Here is a 21,382-nt window from a genome sequence, read left to right as displayed (position 1 = left end):
GTGACTTTCATGGGAGTTATCTCATAATTAATGTAAAAAAATTAAAATCATACATCATATTGTACATGAAAATCTCTTTCTAGGCTAGAAACAGCCCTGTACCTCACATGGAACCCCATTCATTGCTGATTGCTCAACTTTCAGGATAACAGGCCAAACTCGATGGACAAATGTCTTTGTTCAGCCTTATATACACTATGTTACTATGTAATTGTTCTGCTTGATTCTCTTCAGGCTGGCAGCTCAGGGAGCATATCCATTCTCAATTCTCAGGGGGGGGGGGTGTTCTTTCTGCTGTAGGTCTTTCACTGTAACTGCCACAGCTTCTAACAGAAGTTGTGGATGGTGACAATTTAAAATTTAAACTGAGCATGTGCAACCACCTCAGTGAGGTGGACAAGAAATAAGGAAAAGAACAAACAGCAGGTGGTGCTATATAGATACATTTTATTGAATAGCTCAGTGGCTACACTAACATTTTAATTCCATGCAATTACAAAAGTTTTGAGATCCAGATGCTGATTTGTAGAATATTTCTTGTGGCACAACCTCCTTAATCTGTGCCTTTTGAACCACATATGCCACTGTGCACAGTCTCCTCTCTGAGCCATATGAACTTCAGAGATTTGATAGTTATTTTTTGGTGACTTATCACACTATTTCTCTCCTTGCATTGCCACTCATAGTCTTTGAGGGCGGCCTGCTCTAAGCAGATTTTTGATAATTCAATGACTTAGACAATTTTCTGTATCTAACCCCAATAAATGTATTCATCAACAGCTGGTCCTTCCCTATACAGATACATTTATACTGGTAAAAAACTTGACTGCACACCATTAGCCATGACATTAAATGAAGTGGTTCGTGTATCAGAGTAATAGTGGTGGAGGTGTACAGTTATGTATTCTATAATTATTATAAGTGTAGATAACTTTATGGAGATTTGTTTGCACTTTGACATTATACTTTTTTCTATTGATCTGTGTCAAAAGTTTACTGAAACCTACTATTAAAAAATCATGCATCAGAATTGTACTGATCCACTATACTGAATGGGCAGTTTATTTAATATCTAGTAAGGAATTATCTATTAAGATTGCAACATCTTAACCTACATTATTATTAATATGCTCTTTTTCAGGATTCCTATGTTTGGTCATCTTTCAATGGTGAACAGGTGACAAAGACACAAAACACTCACCCTGGGTCCTGGCTTTCCGTCTAAGCCAGATGCTCCCTGTTTGATTAGGTGGAGGTACAGACGATGGGTATAACATAGGTGACAAGAACGTGAGATTAGTGGGTAATGAGAACATGGAGTAACAACAACACAATACAAGTGGCCACGCAGACTATGAAATGACTTGGTGATTTCCACTCATTACTGGAGTGTCCTAAGGGTACGGCCACACAATCAGGTTTCCTGATGAAGGAGTGGATCATAAAAGGACAGAAAGTATACAGTGCAGATACGTCTTCTCTTCTTTTTTGGATTCACTCCTGGTTTTGGCTTCTAAAACTGCTTCAAGAAACATGACTGTGTGGCCGCGCCCTAACAGCCCAGTAAATAATGTACCAGATTCCTGTTGTATTAGGGGTTAGCTCATTGGACAAATGCAAATATGGTCTTCATGGTGAGTCAAAACACATAGGAATGGCGAATTAAAACGAAAATAGGCCCTTTTCTGATACAGCCTCAATATTTTAGCCATGATTTTAAAGAATATGAATAGTATTTGTGCCTAGTACACAGTTATGTTAAATGGTTTATCAGTGTTTAGTGCCTATCACTTTTTGCTCTGAAATAATTTATTTAAAAAAACTGCACCACTTTTTAAAGTGGTCATTTGGGGTTTCCTTCACAGTCAAGTGTAGGAGTTGTCTCCTATGAATGGTCCCATTGCTGATGTTGGAAGTTAAGGAAGTCTCACCTCTCCGGACATGACTGTTTCAAAAACTAGGCAATAACAATTCTGGAGTATCTTATGAATAAATATCCAAATGGGTGTTACTAGTTGGGGGCATGTCCCTGCACAGTGTGACTGGCAGCACGGATTGGACCCCCCCACAAATGTTAGGACCCAGTTGTTTATTTTTTTCATACACATTGAGCAGGAATAATAGAGGAATGGCACAACATGATGCTCCAGAACTGCTATTCATATAGAATATATTTATTTAGTAAAACAATCATGTCAGGAGTGGCGACAGGGTCTCTTAATACAGGTAATAATAAAGTGATCTAGAGGATAGAGAATGAATTGATTTGGACAGCTCAAACAACAGAATTTCCTTTAGTGGAATCCAACAGGCTACATGATGTGTGGTCTGGTGGAGGAAGCCTCAGAAGTACTTTTCTCCAAAAAGTAGAATAAACAAGAACTGTATTCCAAGTTTTCAATCTCCGCTATACTGTATATGAATCATGGAGCATATTACATGAGTCTGAAGTATCACGCCATCTGCTGGAGACCTCAGAAATCAAGATTATAATAACCAGAATAATTCCATAAACTATCAGATTTTTATCTAACCAAACAAAAGGATTAAACATGAAGAAGCATTGTGGACAATGTTGGACATGAAATACAGATACTTTCATTTAGAGTGGTTGGTATCGGATTGACAGTGCCTGTGGGCATCAAGATTCCTGCCATTCTGATACAAATGTTCATACAGTAGTAGATAGAAATAAGAACAGTTTATCAAAATCATACAGAACACATTAGGAAATTTGCCCAGTAGATTATAGTGAAAGCAAACAGAAAATGCACACAGTTATGGTGTGAGATCATATTACAGAATCACATTTACAGAACATGTAACCCAGACATATTACATGTGATTGACTCAGACACCAATAACATGGATGTTAAGCAGACAGACTACTGACATGCTATACAGATACTAATTGTGTATAAAAAAAAATCAAGAACTGAATACAATGCTATGTGAGTGTAAGCACACGATATATGGTAATTATACGTATGATCATGTGATTCTACGCCAGCATCTTGTCATAAAAATTTATATATACTGATGAAGGCCACTCACTGGACTCATAGAAATAATAATAAAAAAAACATAAAAGAAGCATATGGATTGAGGTGAAATTGAATAGATTGTTCTACTTACTGGAAGACCCAGTGGTCCTCTGTCACCCTTTTGACCTTGCTCACCCCTCAATCCTTTAAGACCATTTAACCCTGGTTCACCCTAAATGTAAAAGTAGATGCTAGTTTTGTTTGATGACCGTGCACGCTGGTACAGAGGAGGTTCACTGATTGACACTGCTGTAAATCCCACTCTGTATTATAGTACCAAAAAGCACCCAAAACATTAGAGTTACATTACTGCGAATTCATTACAGGACAAAAACAACCAGCACCCAAGAAACGCATATAGCCATATGGCCACATGATGAAATGTCTAATACTTGGGTCTACAAGACACAATACAATTTACCATAGATAAGACATAAGTCTATCAAGACCAACCTTATTTAAGCCTCTTTCACACCTGAAGTTGGATGTTCAGGCTGGCAATGCTGGGATTCAGGAGGATCCCTGCCGGACCCCATTTTAGTCAATGGGGTCTGGCAGGAAGGCAGTAGTATCCGGCACTGCCGGATCCGGAAAACTCCGTCAGGGTGTTGTCTACTGGAACAGCCTACTGGAGTTCCCTGCTGCAAGTGTGAAACTAGCTTTAGTAATCTGGTCCCATATGAAAACTGTTATCACTTAATTGATTCCTTCAACTTAACATACTTTAAATGATGACATATGGGAATGTACATAACTATATAAAACGTTTAGTCTTAAAACACAATTAAAACAAAATTCAATGGCCTGGCAATGGTTAAAAACAAAACAAAAAAACTCTATACTCACCTTGCCGATCCAATGCTTATGCTGCTCTGTCAGTGCCCATGTCGCCGCTGCCCTTCACTTCTTGCTCTGTTTCAGGAAGTGACTAGAAATGCTGCTCAGGGGCGGGTCATTGCTGCAGATAGTGATTGGCTGAGTGGCATTCCTAGCCATTTACAGAACAGGAGCAGGAAGTGCAGTGAGGCTGGAGCGGTGAGGTGAGTATAAGCTTTTTTTTTTTTTTTTTACCATTGTCAGGCCACTGAGCATTGTTTAATTGTGCTGGAATTCTCCTTTAAATAATAAAATTTATGATATTCTTAATAATTTACTCTTGTAACAAACAGAGGTTTTGGGTGCTTAGGTCAGATAATACAGAAAAGATAATGGAATTTCCAGTTGTTTACAGAAAACCTTCAAGCTCAGTAATAGTAAATGAATATAAGGCTTCATAAGATTCACAGTTAAAAGACTGATAACTCAAATTTATGGAAATGTCTGTGTAACAATGGAATTAGCATGAGATTTCTCCCAGTAGTCTGTGCCTGAGCTTTAAGGCTTTCAAACATAGAACACGAAACAGACATTACATGACATACATATAAGCATGCACTGTATATAAAGTTATATACACAAAATATACATGCTGCATGCATTCCTTAAAAATTACATTAGTTCATTTGCACATACCTTTGGACCTGAAACTCCATGTGGACCCTAAAAATATGTGAACACAATGCAGGAAAAAGTTATAGGGCAGGGGTCATAGATATACTGTATGTGTAAGGCCTTATGCACACGGTAAGGGCTTGGTCAGTGTTTTACATCAGTGATTAGGAGCTAAATTAAGGAGTGGCGCCTATACAGAGATAAAGTATTATGGAAAGATTTTTACCTGTTGTGTACTTTCGACCCGCAGCTGGTTTTAGCTCATTATCACTGATGGAAATCACTGACCAAACACTGACTGTGTGAATAAGATGTTAATGTTGAATTTATGTCCTACCAGGGGCAGACTGGAAAGCTAAAGTGCCCCGGGAAAAAACTAAAAGTGGCTCCATGTTGTAGGTGGGTGCAACATGACAGAAGGCAGGGCAACACAAGTTGGCAGGGTCAGGAATACTATATTTTGGCACAAAATACCACCTCAGCAGAGCCAAATACCACATTACAGCACAATATACTGCCCCAGACAAAATAAGGCCCCAGCAGGCAAAATATGTCCCCAGAATTTGCCCCTCTATGGTAGCAATTGCCAGCTGCCTCATTCTGTCCTCCTAACACAGTTGCCTCGGGAGGGTAATACAGTTAAATTCAGGAGTCAGGAGGGCAACTGCAGCCCCCGGCCAAGTACATAAGCGCTTGATTCTCTCAGCATTATTTAACTGTGAGACCATTACTTCTCTGACTGGTGGCCGTGAGGAGGGCTCAGGCTTGCCCCTGGGCATCAGCCCACCAGGAAACTTCCCTGTAGGTTCTATGACCAGTCTGCCCCTGTACACTGCCAACTGGCAACATCCAGTTGGACCATCACTGCAGACTGTTGAAAATTCATAGAATTTTGTTAGAAATAATAGAGGAATGGCACAACATTGGATTATATGAAAAATGTAAGTAGTTATAGGTGACAGCTTAAAAAAATCTATAAGAAAAGGAAAATACCTAAATATTACTTTATTATAAATATATTCCAAAATACCTTTCATTAGTTATAATGGCTCATTATGACTATGGAGCAATCAGTAGGAGACCTGCCTCATCCTCCTCTCTGCTCTTGTCAGGTATTATGATCCTCAATACAGTTTAATATGCTCTTCAGCAGTGATGGCCAGTTCGCATTGTTCGCCTGTGAACATATGCGGGCTGTCATCTTTTTTCACAAGTCCGGCGAGGCACAGGTAAGCCCTTACCTGTGCCTGTGCGCGAGCCGATCTGAAAACAAGTGCGGTCAGCGGGAGCAGGCAGTTCCGAGAACAGCCACCGGGGGCCTTCATCGGGCTGTTCTTGGAACTGCCTGCTCCCGGTGACTGCATTTGTTTTCAGACCGGCTCGCGAATAGGCACAGGTAAGGGCTTTCTGGATGAGGCAGCTCTTTAGCTCAGTGTTGTGAAGTAACTTGTCCTGCTGTGTGATTAGGACAGGTTTTGTGTGTGCTAATAGGACGGAGGCCATTTTGTTTCTCCTAATGATTGCTCCCTAGACAAAACGAGGGGGAAAACAATTATAACTAATGAAAGGTATTTTGGAATATATTTATAATAAGGTAATATTTAAGTATTTTCAGTAATTTTATTTTCTTAATTCCTGGAGAACCACTTTAAATTTGCCCTATCTTCAGACTTTCTCATCTAAGGTGCCTTTTACACGTGCTGATGATAGGCTGAAAGGAACATTTGTCCCTGATCACTAGTTAGCGATCAGCCAACAAACGAGCACACACTCTCTGTTCTATTGCAGCATAAAGATTTTTTAGTTCCACCTGGACTTGTAACATCCATGTGATATCAGTGGTCTTCTGGTGTATAGGACATTTTACTCCAAAGTTTCAAACCCCATAACAATATTGTAATTGTAAAAATATAATTGTGCCTTTCTACAATTTTCACCTCAATTAAAAAAAAGAGAAGGGGAAGTCGCTGAACTGATACTGGTCCACAATTTGTTGGCTGTTTTGGACATTCATATACATAGGTACCCATACAATTTACTGGTTTTCCCACTACCTTCCAGTCTTTTGACAGTCTGAAAATATTTAATTGCGCTGTGAATTGTATGAGGACCATTGACCACATCCCCTTATACTTTTCTGCCTATTATAATTATTTGGTTCCCTGGTTCAACCACAACAAATGAGGAATCCATCGGCAGGCAGGGGCCCATTCTTTTTCTTAATGGAATGAGAAAAGAGTTTAATTAAAAACTAGGTTTCCTGGAGTTGGCCTTTATATGTAATTTCACAGTACAATCACAAGTAATGCTCTCCTTTTCAATCATATAGTAAAAAATAATATAGTAAGCAGTTACGATTAACTTACCATTGGGCCTGGGGGCCCATGAGGACCTGGTGGACCAGGAGGACCTATGATCTGTGAAAAGATGGCAAATTAAGAGTGCTGTAAAATTACAGATATTCCCGTCTCCAAAATCCCTGCAGCACTAAAATCATTAGAAATGGCTTGCATGGATGATTATTATTGCTGCAATCACCAAGGATGTTTTAAGACACCTGAACAAACACATCTACATAATCTACACGATGGCTTAACTCTTCAGCTCTCAGGCTGAACTGGTGTCCAAGTCAGAAGACCACATTACATTACAAACAGAAAGAACAGGCTGGAGCTAGGTGTGTGTACTCTGAGAAGTAGCAGTGGCATCTCAGTGATGAGAGTAATCCCAAATTACATGAGGGTATAATATTACTGTATGAAAGCATGTTACTTATTCTATTGTGCTTGCTATATAAGCTGTGGGCCCCACCTGCTATTATACCCCTGTAAGAGGTTGTCTCACTTTTAAATAGAAGCCGGCCAGGCCTCTCTGATAACCAGTAATTACTGTAGATGTTATTGTCTGGCTATACAGGCTAAGGCTCTGTTCACACTGCATTCACTACCAGATATTCCTGGCACATACACTGAACAGGTCCATGGAGTCCTATAGATCTGTCAGATGGCAAAAGAGTGTATTTTTGGTATCCACTAAGAAGGTATATGTTGGTACACTTTTTATCTAAGGCTAATTAAATATATGAAGTGCAGCCTTCCGGCAGGCTGTTCCAGCATGGCACCCCGGGAATCATCCAGACAAAGACCTCTGCGTGCAGCAGTTTCTGTCCAGCCGATTATAGGAATATTTTCCGGGTTGATGCCGGATCTTCGCAGGACCCCATGATAGATAATAGAGCCGATGGGAATTCTGGTATATCCGGCGATCAGTAGAACTCCGGCACGCTGTTCCCTTCCTGAGCAGCCTGCTGGAAGGCTGTGGTGCAGATGTGAAACTAGCCTACGTGTAGTCTGCTGTAAGCCACTGCAGAAAGGTATACAGCAGCAGGATATTTTCCGGGTTGATGCCGGATCTCCGCAGGACCCCATGATAGATAATAGAGCCGATGGGAATTCTGGTATATCCGGCGATCAGTAGAACTCCGGCACGCTGTTCCCTTCCTGAGCAGCCTGCTAGAAGGCTGTGCTGCAGATGTGAAACTAGCCTACGTGTAGTCTGCTGTAGGCCACTGCAGAAAGGTATACAGCAGCAGGATATGTATGTATGATTTAGCATCTGAGGTTACAGATACGGTATACAGTGGCTTCCATTGGAGCTTTATGTTTGAAGGATTCATATGCAGATCACAATCCCTGAATATGTGAACCTGGCCTAACTGATGGCATGGGCCATGATGGACATTGCAATTAAATCAATGGGGACCTGATGTAATAATAACATGACAGAACAATGTATAGGCTCAGTAACATGCAAGGTGGATAATTCCTGAATTGGTGTAGTCACCTATCTGCATTCATTAGTCACAGCTTTATATCTACTCACAGAAGCCCCATGAGGACCAGGTGAACCATGGTCTCCCTTTTCACCTTTCATTCCATTTGCACCCTGGCAAAAAATAATGTTTAAAGGAAAATCAACTACAATATAGTCCTAATTTCACGATGAACTATGGTAAACCTACTGATTTATCTTATCTCAAAAAGATGTGAAAAAAAAACGTGACAAACCATCTTTGCAAAATATATATATATATACAGATATGTACAAACATACGGTATGTAGATTAATATATTGTACAGTTCTCATTTAACATTTTATTACATTGTTACAATACAAGCCAAATATCTGTATTGGCAGCCAAACAAAAACATTCATTTATTAATTTCTTTGTGTCCAAAACTGTCATATTCTTCAGCCCTATGTCACTTATTAAATGGCACCTGGATAAACAGGAATACAAGTGAAATGTCCTATTGCAATCAGGCTACCTTTTCTACTATATATAGTTACAGGTTGCGGTGGGTATAACTAAATAGATAACTGAATACAGGTACCAAGGTTAGGCTTTATGTTCCCATGGTCCCTGTGTGTGGACATAGTGTGACTTTCTCAAGCACCTTATTTTCCACTGTAATCTGAAACACTGCACTGAATAACATATTTATGCTTTCTAACCCATCTATGAGGATAGCATTCTATATCACATACTTCCCAAAATCATAACTGTAGTTAACATTGAGGATTATTTTGCCCTTCCTCTGATCCGTCAGAACAATAACCCCCAAAAAACTGATCCTATCTATGGAGCATTCGCCTTTACTCGGTTAGCATTTGGTCAGTAATCTATCAGTATTGCTAAAGCCAAAAAAAAACAGGCAGACCGAAAGGCAAAATAGTGGCCCAGTCATGAAGTGGGGAGGGTGGGAACAGCATGAGAAGTCCACAGAGTGGCCCTATGACATAGTGGTGAGGTGGAAGCAGCATGAGGAGACCACAGAGTGGAACAATGACAGTGTGGAGGTGGCAGCAGCATCATCAGGAGGCCACAGAGTGGCACAATGACAGAGTGCAAGTTACAGCAACAGTAGGCCACAGAGTGTGGAAGTGGTGGCGGCAGCAGCAGCATCAGGAGGAGGCCACGGGTGGAACAATGACAGAGTGGAGGTGGCAGCAGCATCAGAAGGCCACAGAGTGGCACAATGTGTGGAGCTGGCTGCAGCAAAGTGTGGAGCTGGCTGCAGCATTAGGAGGAGGCCACAGGGTGGCACAAATACAGTGTGGAGGTGTCAGCAGTATCATCAGGAGGCCACAGAGTGGCACAATGACAGAGTGTGGAGGTGGCAGCAACCGCATTAGGAGGCCACAGAGTGGCAAGGTGACATAGTATTGAGGTATCAGCAGCATCAGGAGACCACAGAGTGGCAAGGTGACATAGTGTGGAGGTAGCAGCAGCATCAGGAGACCACAGAGTGGCATGGTGACATAGTATGGAGATGGCAGCAGCATGAGGAGACCACAGAGTGACCCGTGACAGAGTGGGGAGGTGGGTGGCAATACTAGTACCAGCTGAAGATGGTGGGTGAAAGAAGGAGCACGTGTGGCAGCATCAGAATAGTAGCTGAGGCATGTAGTCAGAATAAACCAGTCTCTTTTGTCAAAGTGTGGGTGTGGCACCATGGATGATCTAGTCTGATGCATCAGGCATTGGTGGGTGGAAATTCTTGCTGATCCACGCCTGATTCATCTTGACAAAGGTCAGTCTCTCTTGATGAACAGGTGAGTTCTTCTTGGGGTAACTATGGGCCCCGCCGCACTAAACACCCGCTCTGATGCTACACTAGGCAGGGCCGGGCAGGACAGCTTTTCCAGAGCAAACTCTGCCAGCTGTGGCCACAAATCCAGTTTGGCTGCCCAGTAGTCCAGCGGATATTTAATGTGGAGTGGCAGGGTGTTCTCCAAATATGCCACCACCTGCTGGTTAACGTCCTGCTCCAGGTCTAGCTGCTGCTGCTGAGTAGTTTCTTCACTAGGCGGGGGAAGAAAGCTGCTCATCAGCGACTCTAGACTGAAGTTGCTGCTGATGGAGCTGGAACTGCTCCTACCCCCCCCACCCTGCCACAACAGCCATGGCAGAGGAACGTGAGCGCAGAGGGCCCCCCGGTCAGACCTGCAAGAGGATGGATGATGGTGCATATAGGCAGCGGCCAACTGAATACATAGGATGTCTCTATAGTACTTTAGTTTGCCCTCCCTCTCAGCGGGTGTAAAAAAGTCCCCCATTTTGGACCGGTAGCGAGGGTCCAACAAGGTGGTAATTCCTCTGCCGAATAGTAACAATTCAGCTGTGACTACGCAAGCAAGTGAGCATGCATCGGGCCATTTGTGTAAGTGACTCGGAGGGACTCCCTGCTTCTATCTCCACTGCATACTGCCACGGTGTGTCTGGGTCCTCTGCCTCGTCTTCCTCATCGCCATGTAGCTCCTCTGGCTGCTTCTGCTCCTCATCTCCTGTCACCTGTGTAGAAAAAACACCCAACGAGGTGCAGAACAGCATGACACCGCCGTGCCCTGCACATGTGGTATGCTGGAGGGGCACTGTGAATTGTCCCTGCAGTGGAAGCTGAGGACACGGTGGAGGATGTGGAGGCAAAGGTGGACATTGTCGCAGGACCAATGGCGTGAGAACGTAAAGGCGGAAACGGCGTCACCTGGCCAAGTTGCTGGTGTGGCTGTGCAGGAACCACATTCACCCAGTGAAGGACATGTATTGTCCCTGACTGTAGTTACAGCTTCACACGTCGACGCTGCCGTGCACTTTGGCAGACACCGACAGGCTCAAGGACTGGCCCACCTGCCACGGTGTGTCTGGGTCCTCTGGCTCGTCTTCCTCATCGCCCTGTAGCTCCTCTGGCTGCTCCTGCTCCTCCTCTCCTGTCACCTGTGTAGAAAAACCACCTGCTACACATTGCTTGTGCTCAAATGTCCTCTTCCTCTAGTTCAGACCCCACAGGGCTCATGTTCTACATGTGTGTGCAGGGCTGGTACTCCCTTTTTGGCAGATGCCTTGGGACTCTCCACCTCGGCTCGGCACAAGCCATCAGTTCTCTGAAAGGTGCAGAGTCCACCAATTGAAAAGGTAGTGACTGCAGCACCAGCAACTTGGACAGAAGCACATTCAGCTTCTGCGCCGTTGGATGAGTGCACACATACTGTTGTCTCTTGGCAGTCGCTTTGGTGATCGATTGCTTACGGATTGACTGACGAGGAGTAGGAGGAGGAGCAGGAGCATCAGGACCAGCAGATGATGGGAAGGACAGACAGCTCCCTTCGGCTGAGGTGGTGGAGCCTTGACTGCCTGAAATCGGGTGCATGCCACTGGGTGATGCAGCGCTTGCTGCGGCATGCTGGACCACCACATCGGAGCCACGGTTCTCCCAGGCCATTTTATGGTGAAGCTGCATATGTTGACGCAGGGCCGTGGTGCCGACATTGGCACCCTAGCCACGCTTTACCTTCTGCCCACAGATTCTACAAATAGCTATGTTCAACTCCTCCGGCGGCTTAACAAAAAAATGCCACAGCGCCGAGTAGGTGATTTTACCCACAACACTCCACACTGACTGATTGCTACTGCCGCTGCTTCCGTGACCCCATGCACCACCACTTTCTGGGCAGATAGGCTCCTGTGAAGCTGGTGGTCTACCCCGGGCACGTTTGGCTCTCGACCTCCCACTGCTGCCACCCTGCTGACTCCTGGCCACGCTAGCAACTTGCTGGCTCCGCCGCTGCCTCATGGGCAAGCTGCCACCCTCTTCTCCCGATAATGATGAAGCCCCTAATTCACCCGGCTCCCAAGTGCGATCAGCTACATCATCATCATCGAGTACTGTTTGCACGTCACTGTTGTCGCAACACCAGCTCCCACACCACTCTCCTCATCACTACTTGCCCACCTACCGGAGGAAGCCACGGGTGTCTCCTCCACATCTTGGCTGTCCTCTAGTAGCTCGTCCTAGCTGTATAGTGGAGCTGAGCCCACAGCATATAATACTTCTCTGGCTGAGAGAACAGAAAAGGACACAGGCAGGTTGAGGACAGGTGAGGGCACAGGGCCTGCTCCCGGGCCATGCCGACTAAGGGTTGTGTCTGACGAACCCACCGACTCTTGGCTGGGGGTGTCTGATGTCACTTGGGACAAAGTGAATGACCGAGTCAACCATTCAAGAACCACTGGGTTGCTGGTCAAGACAAGACCGCTAGATGACACCGGGAGCACAGGCCTCTCACTGCCACGCCCCCTTACTCTGCTGCGACTTGTGCCCGCGCCAGAAAAATTTAGGCCTCTGCTACTCCCCTGTGCAGGGCCTGGCACTTCTCTGTCTGACATACTGTTAGATCAAATAAATAAAAAAAATAAAAAAAGTCTGCAATGTTATAACTTCACCACACAACGGCTAATAAGACATTTTTTTCCACTATGCCAAAGAAGGCTTTAGAACATATAACCGCACCGTTGAACGGCAAATAATATATATTTTTTTGCCACTAATACATGCCAAAAAGGGCTTTAGAACATATAACTGCACTGCTGAACTGCAAATAGGCCCTTATTTTTTTCCACTAATACACGTCAAAAATGGCTTTAGAAAATATAACTGCTCCGCTGAACGTCAAACATATATTTTTGTGCCACTAATACATGCCAAAAGGGCTTTAGAACATATAACTGCACCGCTGAACGGCAAATAATATATATTTTTTTGCCACTAATACACGCCAAAAAGGGCTGTAATTTTCTTACTTCAACACACAACGGCTAATAAGCCCCTTTTTTTTCAACTAATACAAGCCAACAAATGCTTTAGAACATATAACTGCACTGCGCAAGGGCAAATAAGACGTAGAAATATTTCCTTGTAATAAACCCTGCACTTGCACTCCAATAACAAGAACGGTTTGCTGAATTTATAGAGCAGTATAATGGCAATTTGGATCTGCAGTCAGTGCAGCAAGATGTAATAGGATTGTTCCTATTACCTAGGCTGTAAACTCTCCTACTGAACCCTGTTCTGGTTCAATACTGTGGAATTATTCCTCCCTATCTTTTCCCTGAACTTCTATACAGCAAAATAAAAGTTTTAAAGTATTTTCTACCACTGTCCCTAGCGCCTGCTGACGTCCCTCCCTGCACTAAGTACACTGGAAAATGGCTGAATCCAAGATGGCTGTGACATCACAGGACTGGCTGGCTGCTGATTGGCTGCATGCATAGCATTGTGGGTGATCCCTCGTTCCCAGAGTTCCTTGCTCCATGTCCTCCATGTTACCACAAAGCATGAGGAAATTTGGATTTGGTGTGAATCGAATTTTTTCAGAAATTCGGATAGAATTCCACTTCGTCAACTTTGATTCACTCATCTTTAATTACCATAATTATTATTATTTGCCAAATGCCAGAATAATGAGAGAGAGAATGTTTTATGGCATTTTTATTACTTTCTGCAAAGTCAAAAGTTTTCATACATTTCATTAATATTTGGTACCATTGCACTTAAACTGTACTGACCCTGACTTGTGTCAAATGTTTTGGATATCCTTCCACAAGCTTCTTACAATAGTTGGTCGGAATTTGGGCCCATTCCTCCTGACAAAATTAGTGTAACTGAGCCATGTTTGTTGGTCGCCTTGCTCGCGCACCTGCCTTTTCAGCTTTGCCCATAAATTTTCAATAGGATTGAGATCAGGGCTTTGTGATGGCCACTCCAAAACATTGACTTTGTTATCCTTAAGCCACTTTGTAACCAGTTTGGCAGTATGCTTCGGTTCATTGTCCATTTGGAAGACCCATTTCCGGCTAAGCTTTAACTTCCTGGCTAATTTCTTGAGATTTTGCTTCAGTATTTCCACATAATCTTCTTTTCTCATGGTGCCTTCTATTTTGTGAAGTGCACCAGTCCATCCTGCAGCAAAACAACCCCTACAACATGATGCTGCCACCCCCGTATTTCACAGTTGGGATGCTGTTCTAAGGCTTCCAAGTTTCTTCCTTTTTCCTCCATATGTAACCATTGTCATTATGGCCAGAAAAGTTCAATTTTAGTTTCGTCAGACCACAGTACATTTCTCCAAAAATTTAGGTCTTTGTTCCTGTGTGCATTTGCAAACATTAATCTGTCTTTCTTATGTTTCTTTTGGTGTAATGGCTTCTTCCTGGCAGAGTGGCCTTTCAGCCTATGTTGATACAGTACTTGTTTCACTGTGGATATTGACACAATCTCACCAGCTTTCGCCATTAACTTGACAAGGCGTTTTGCTTTTGTTCTTGGGCTGATATGCACATGTTGGATCAAAGCACATTCATTTTTGGGACACAGAACCCGTGGTACGATGGCTGGACATTCCCATCTTGTCTGTACTTGCGTATAATTGTTTGTACAAATGAACGAGGTGTCTTCAGGTATCTTGAAATTGCACACAAGGTTGAGCCAGACTTGTGCAAGTCCACAATTCTCTTCCTAAAATATCTTGGCTGATTTCTTTAGACTTTCCCATGATGCTACACAAAGAAGCAGTGCGTTTCACATGTGCATTTAAATATATCCACAGGTGTGTCTTTAATTAACACAAATGTTGCTAAAAACATAACAGAAGCTTCTAAACACATGACATTATCATATTGGCAGTCCAGAATTGTTTAAAGGCATAGTAATCTTAGTGTATGTAAACTTTTGACATTGCAGAAAGTAATTAAAATGCCTTAAAACATTCCCTCTCTCGTTATTCTGGCATTTGGCAAATAATTATGGTAATCCTAATTGACCAAAAACAGGAAAGGTTTATTCTGATTTCATGTCAGATATTTAGAAAAACATGCATATGTGTATTTTTATATAGTGTATGTAAACTTCTGGTTTCAACTGTATATTCAAATTGCTGGTGAAGGATCCTTTTGTAACTTATTTTAGCCTGTATGTCAGGAGTAGGCAACCTCCGGCACTCCAGCTGTTGTGAAACTACAACTCCCAGTATGCATACTTGCCCTGCTCTTGTAAAAACTCTCATAGAAATTAATGGAGCATGCTGGGAATTGTAGTTTCACAACAGCTGGAGCGCGGAAGGATGCTGATCCCTGCTGTATATAATCTTCATCTTGCAACTCAGATTATTACCTCTTGCATGTTAAAACAGTGTGAATAACATATAAATGAGATACAAATCTAAACTCCAGTCACAGCTCATTCCTGATGTTTTCCAAATACCAAAAAGATTTAGGGGGTCATTTATTAAGACCAGCATTTTAGGTCTTAATAAAGCTCCAGCACTGGTGGTGCCAAGTTATAAAGTCTGCTTACTAGCTGTCTTACATTTAGACAATTTTCTACGCCTAAAATAGGCATAGAAAATGATGAGCGAGACTAATCAGGCCGCCCCATTCCCCGCTCATTCCACGCCCACTTTTTTAGACCTGGTGTGAGTGAGGAGAAATCGAATGGTTAGTTGCGCCGCCATATGCGCCTGAAATACGCCTAATATAGTGGTATTTCAGTTTAATAAATGAGCACCCCCCCCCCTTAGTTTTTACACTGCAACAGAGTAAAATGAACTAAAAAATAAGTGAAATAAAACAACAGAGAAAATGAAGGAAAGAAGCCAGAAGTGGTAACTGTGTTAATTTGACTTGTAACACTTACAGGCAACCCAGGTAGACCAATTCCCCCTTTTTCTCCTGAAATGCCAGTTTCTCCACGATCTCCTTTAGAACCTTTAGGCCCCTGTTTGACACAACAAAAACTTTAAAAGGGCTTGTTAAAAATACCGTAAATGCATTCAATAGTTTACTATACATCCTATGATAACTTCTGAACACTAGAGATGAGAAAATACATTATGATTCAGAGCACAAGACTGAATAGTCTCAGAAGTAAGTATTCCGGTTCTCATCTCTACTGCTGTTGGGCTGCATAACCTCTGGTAAAGGTATTCCGTAGATAAGAGAACCTAATATATTGTATACCAAAAAATCAATACCTATTGATTTCTTAGGGTTTGATCACAGGAATGCGTTATACAAACCATTGCTTAAAAGCGGAGCAAATTTAGTATGTTTAATAGCATTATTTGATATAGGCACTACGATTTAGCTTCAGATATTGTCATGTGAACAGGTGCTGAAAGAAACATAGATAGATAAATAGATGGATGGATAAATAATGTAGATAGATAGAACGATAGATAGGCAGATAGATAGACTCTATGTTTAAAATGTAAATATAATATATAATACTTTTTAGATCATGATGCTTTTTAATTATATAATACTCTTTTTGTTCAGAAATGCCAGAATAGAAGAAGGTTGGAAATTATAGGGCCCAAAAAAAGAAGAGGATCAGGCAAATCAACAAGACAGGGGAGAAATAAAAGTTAAGGCTGAATTACAGTGAAAGCGAGAACTTGGCATATGGGGCAAATCACTATGTTCCACTTTGCAGTTTGCACACAAAAAAAACTAAAAAAACAACAACCTGACGTACGTGCTTTGCACCATATTTGTTCAGTGTTTTAGACACTTTTTGTGACTCATCCAAAAAGGAAGTGTGGCTTTATAGTAAAGAGCATGGCCTATGTGCTGCCTTGAGCCAAAAATGTAAGAGTAAGACTAAGCCAATCAATAAGTGGTGTAAACCTAGATTAGACAGTCTAAAGGGGCCAAACTGTCTTACTTTTAGACAGCATTAGTAAAAGAGGGTCAATATGTCAACAGGAAGCATCCAGCCTGAAGGTGATGTATGCCATCTTTAACTGTGCAAAATGTAACATTACACTTTTTTCTTTCATAGCAGTAAAGGGGTTATCAAAACATGGATCAAAATATCTGGCGACAGGGGGGGGAGAGGAGAGCAGCCAATAGCAGGCTGCAACGTGGAGGAGCCTCTGTGATCCGTGCAACAGGGAAAAGCAGCGGCGGCTGTGCGGGGAGCAGGAGCAGCGCTTTTCCTGGGAAGTGGAGTAAGTATAACCTATATGAGGTGCCTCGGCATTAGGGGGTCATTATAGGGGTTGGATAACCCCTTTAAAGCCCCCTACACATATGTCCTGTGTGAACCAGAAAACGCTGGAGAGGAACTGAAGCCAGAGCTGATCCTATAGTTTTCTTTGGGATCGTGCACATACATCTGGAGCATCAGTTGTGCACTGATGTCAATAAAGAGATTGGATAACAGTGGTAAATTGCTGGGGTCAAAGCTGTTAAAAATATAGAGAAAGGACAAAACAGAGCCGAAAAAAATCATACACAGATTTTGTTGAAAGATCGCAGCTTTTCTAAAGTTTTCACCCTATGCATTACAAAGGCTGAATCCATGGTCAGTATCCACAGAAAGAATGTATATGCTATGAATTTAAAACCTGTACCACAAGTCAAATTATTCATGGATATGTTTTACAGTACGAGAATTACATTTGTTAAAATCTCATCCACTCAATCTCATACACTGCAGATTTTCTGTCAGCAAACCCAGATGCAAAACTTGCAGCAGTTAGCTATTCTAAATTTGAAATATATGTCTCCTAGTGGTGTTCGCCCAATAACATTTTGATGGCCCAGCAAAGGATAATCAGCATCAAAGGCTTCAAGAAGAAATTGCTGGTGGCAATGCAGATTGGAGTCATAGGGGGAGATTGATTAAAACTGGTGTAAAGTAGAACTGGCTTAGTTGCTCATAGTAACCAATTAGATTCCACCTTTCATTTTTCAGAGCTCCTTTGGAGAATAAAAGGTGGCATCTGATGGCAGGCAATTCATCCAAAAGACCATCCTGCTTTGTTGTGTGGTGGATACAAGACAAAAACTAGACAATAAATACTGGAGTGGTAAGGAAGGAGCTACTGATCCTAGAATCAACCGGACATTTAACAAAATTAAGGAGGTGAGTGAGCAATGGGTACTGTAACTAAGAGTGCCCCTGCTGCTCCAATCGTGCATCATACACTGGTATCTGAAATCTACTGCCACTGAATTGTGGAGATAAAAAAAGATTTGTAGCAGCACTTACGGAAACAAAATGTCCAATGTGGTGGTGGTGCCAGCGGTGATGGGAACCAGTCCGTAGTTCCTCCGTTGTTCAAAGATATTGAAGGAAACCGCAGCACTCCTAATTCTTCAAATACTCTGCATTTTATTCACCAAAATGTGCAACCTTTCGACCCTACAAGCAATAAAAGCAACTGCTTGAAAAAGACCTTGTAGGGTCAAAACGTAGCACGTTTTTGGTGAATAAAATGCAGAATCTTTGAAGACTTAGGAGTGCTGCGGTTTCCTTCAATAACACTGAATCATGGAGGGTAGCGTGTGCTCAGGACATAGTACATGATGGTAAGTCACCCTGCAGAGGAGCTTGGTGCAGAGAAGTTGGCTATAGTGCCATAGCAGATGGGTGATTAAGTCTTGTAGTGTTGGGTGTTGACTCGTAAACCTAGATTGCACTTTGTGTTGACTAGAACTTGACTGTACATAGTTAACACTGCATGTGGGTAACAGGACTCAGTGTCATTTAATAGCAGCGCTAGGTCATGTAGATTATTGAGGTAGCTGCTATGGTTATTTGTACCTAGCTGGCATTTATCAAGCTGCTAAAGAGTTTACGCCTTTATCAGCTATGATATTTTAGTGCCATGGTCTAGTTAGAGGCAAGACTTATTGTAGAAAAATGTGTTTCACATGCTGCAGGACTTTGGAGGTAGGCAATCAACTGGCTTTTTTAGCCCTCTGACCCGTAGTAATCTCATAATTGTCAGTGGGTTTTCAGTAAAAGTAGGTCTTAGGGCCACATAGTCAGCTTTCTGAATGCAGTTATGGAAGCCAAAATCAGGAGTAGATCATAAAAGGAGAGAACGTATAAAAGGCCAATACCACTTCTTGTTTTTGGCTTCACTCCTGGTTTTGGCTTATGAAACTGCATTCAGAAACCTGACCGTGTGGTCGTACCCTTAAGGGGCAACAAGCTTAAATTTTCTCTTTTATGTTTGGTTTTGCTAAATCTATAAATTCTATATTAACCAACTACACTAAGCATCATATTATTAGTACTTATTTCCAGTTTTGTCTGCTAGTCCACTTCTCTTTGGTAACCTTGGCTCATCAGTTACTAATCTATATAGAACATTAAACATGGCAGGCAACTACTCATGGTTATTGTCATATGTTCCTAACTGGGTCATAAGGCGAAAGCTTGTTATTTTTATCAAATGTAAAAAAAAGCTTTTAAAGTGACCTGAGGTGATTAATGCAATTCCAATGGATTTTGTTACTGAAAGCCCATAATTAGTTTTACTGATATAATGTCCAGTCATGGCAATTAATGTAGGAAATGTAACTGGTGATTAAACATGAAAATAAATAAGGCAGGTAGTTAAGATGACTCAATGAATACTTTAACCTAGTAATTGGCAGGCAATCAGTTCTTCGTGAATAGAACAGAATTGAGTGTTTAGGCTTTCAGAAAAAAACAAAATTAAAAGGAAGAAAACGTTGTCTTCAAAGAGAGAGAAGAGTAAGGTGTAAAAAGAGAATATATATTATAGGTGACAATCAGGGGTAAAAAATATTTAAATGCAAGATAAAAAATAAAAAAAAATTCATATTTACCTTAAGAATCCATCATCGTTCCCATTCCAAAGATGCCCGGTGACTGGGATGATATCCTGGACATGTGACCACTGCAGCCAAATACTGGCTGTAGCGGGTCACTGCCTTTCATAGAGGAAAGGCTGTCGATCACTGATTAGGACCACCCACATGACTGTATAAATTACAAGTTTTGCTGAATCTTTTCCGGAAAAAAACTATATATCAGTCTGTTCAGCAACGTCTGCTCAATAACATGCTGCCTGCAGATTGCACTGCATTTTCATAGTGACAGGTTCCCTTTAAAAATGCTGAGTGCATATATGGGTCATTAATTTGTATGTATAGGACCTAGAGTAAGGCCTCTTTCACATGGGCGAGATTTCCGCGCGGGTGCAATGCGTGAGGTTAAACGCATTGCACCCGCACTCAATCCGGACCCATTCATTTCTATGGGGCTGTGCATCCATATGAGCGGTGATTTTCACGCATCACTTGTGCGTTGCGTGAAAATCGCACCATGCTTTACTTTGTGCGTTTTTTCACGCAACGCAGGCCCCATAGAAGTGAATGGGGCTGCGTGAAAATCGCAAGCATTCACAAGCAAGTGCGGATGCTGTGCGATTTTCACGCACGGTTGCTAGGAGACGATCGGGATGGGGACCCGATCATTATTATTTTCCCTTATAACATGGTTATAAGGGAAAATAATAGCACTGTTAAAACAGAATGCTTAGTACAATAGGGCTGGAGGGGTTAAAAAATAAATAAAAAATAATTTAACTCACCTTAACCCCATAGGGACACAGCCTTATTTCAGCTTAAGGACCAGGCCATTTTTTGCAAATCTGACCACTGTCACTTTAAGTGCACATAACTTTAAAACGCTTTGACTTATCCAGGCCGTTCTGAGATTGTTTTTTCGTCACATATTGTACTTCATGACAGTGGTAAAATGAAGTCAAAAAAATTATTTTTTTTGCACAAAATAATACCTAATTTACCCCAAAATTGCAAAAATTAACAAATTTCAAAGTTTCAGTTTCTCTACTTCTGTAATACATAGTAATACCCCCAAAAATGGTGATGATTTTACATTCCCCATATGTCTACTTCATGTTTGTAGCATTTTGGGAATGATATTTTATTTTTTGGGGATGTTACAAGGCTTAGAAGTTTAGAAGCAAATTTTGAAATTTTTCAGAAATCTTCAAAATCCCACTTTTTATGGACCAGTTCAGGTTTGAAGTCATATTGTGAGGCTTAGATAATAGAAACCTCCCAAAAATGACCCCATCTAAGAAACTACACCCCTCAAGGTATTCAAAACTGATTTTACATACGTCGTTAACCCTTTAGGTGTTGCACAAGAGTTATTGGCAAA

General features: G+C 41.9%; 1 protein-coding gene across 1 annotated transcript in view; it reads right to left on the bottom strand.

Moving 5' to 3' along the window:
• COL25A1 (collagen type XXV alpha 1 chain) overlaps window positions 1-21,382 on the bottom strand; it is a 423,067-nt gene that overhangs the window by 27,060 nt on the left and 374,625 nt on the right. Inside the window, exons 27-32 of the mRNA XM_044277438.1 lie at window positions 16,067-16,147; window positions 8,418-8,480; window positions 6,902-6,952; window positions 4,557-4,583; window positions 3,136-3,216; window positions 1,202-1,237 (exon numbers count right to left, since the gene is read on the bottom strand). Of these exons, the coding sequence (XP_044133373.1) occupies window positions 1,202-1,237; window positions 3,136-3,216; window positions 4,557-4,583; window positions 6,902-6,952; window positions 8,418-8,480; window positions 16,067-16,147 (339 nt within the window). The remainder of the gene's footprint in view (window positions 1-1,201; window positions 1,238-3,135; window positions 3,217-4,556; window positions 4,584-6,901; window positions 6,953-8,417; window positions 8,481-16,066; window positions 16,148-21,382) is intronic.

Source organism: Bufo gargarizans, chromosome 1 (genome assembly GCF_014858855.1).
Source record: "Bufo gargarizans isolate SCDJY-AF-19 chromosome 1, ASM1485885v1, whole genome shotgun sequence".
Lineage (NCBI taxonomy): Eukaryota > Metazoa > Chordata > Amphibia > Anura > Bufonidae > Bufo > Bufo gargarizans.
This window is presented reverse-complemented; position numbering and strand designations above follow the sequence as displayed.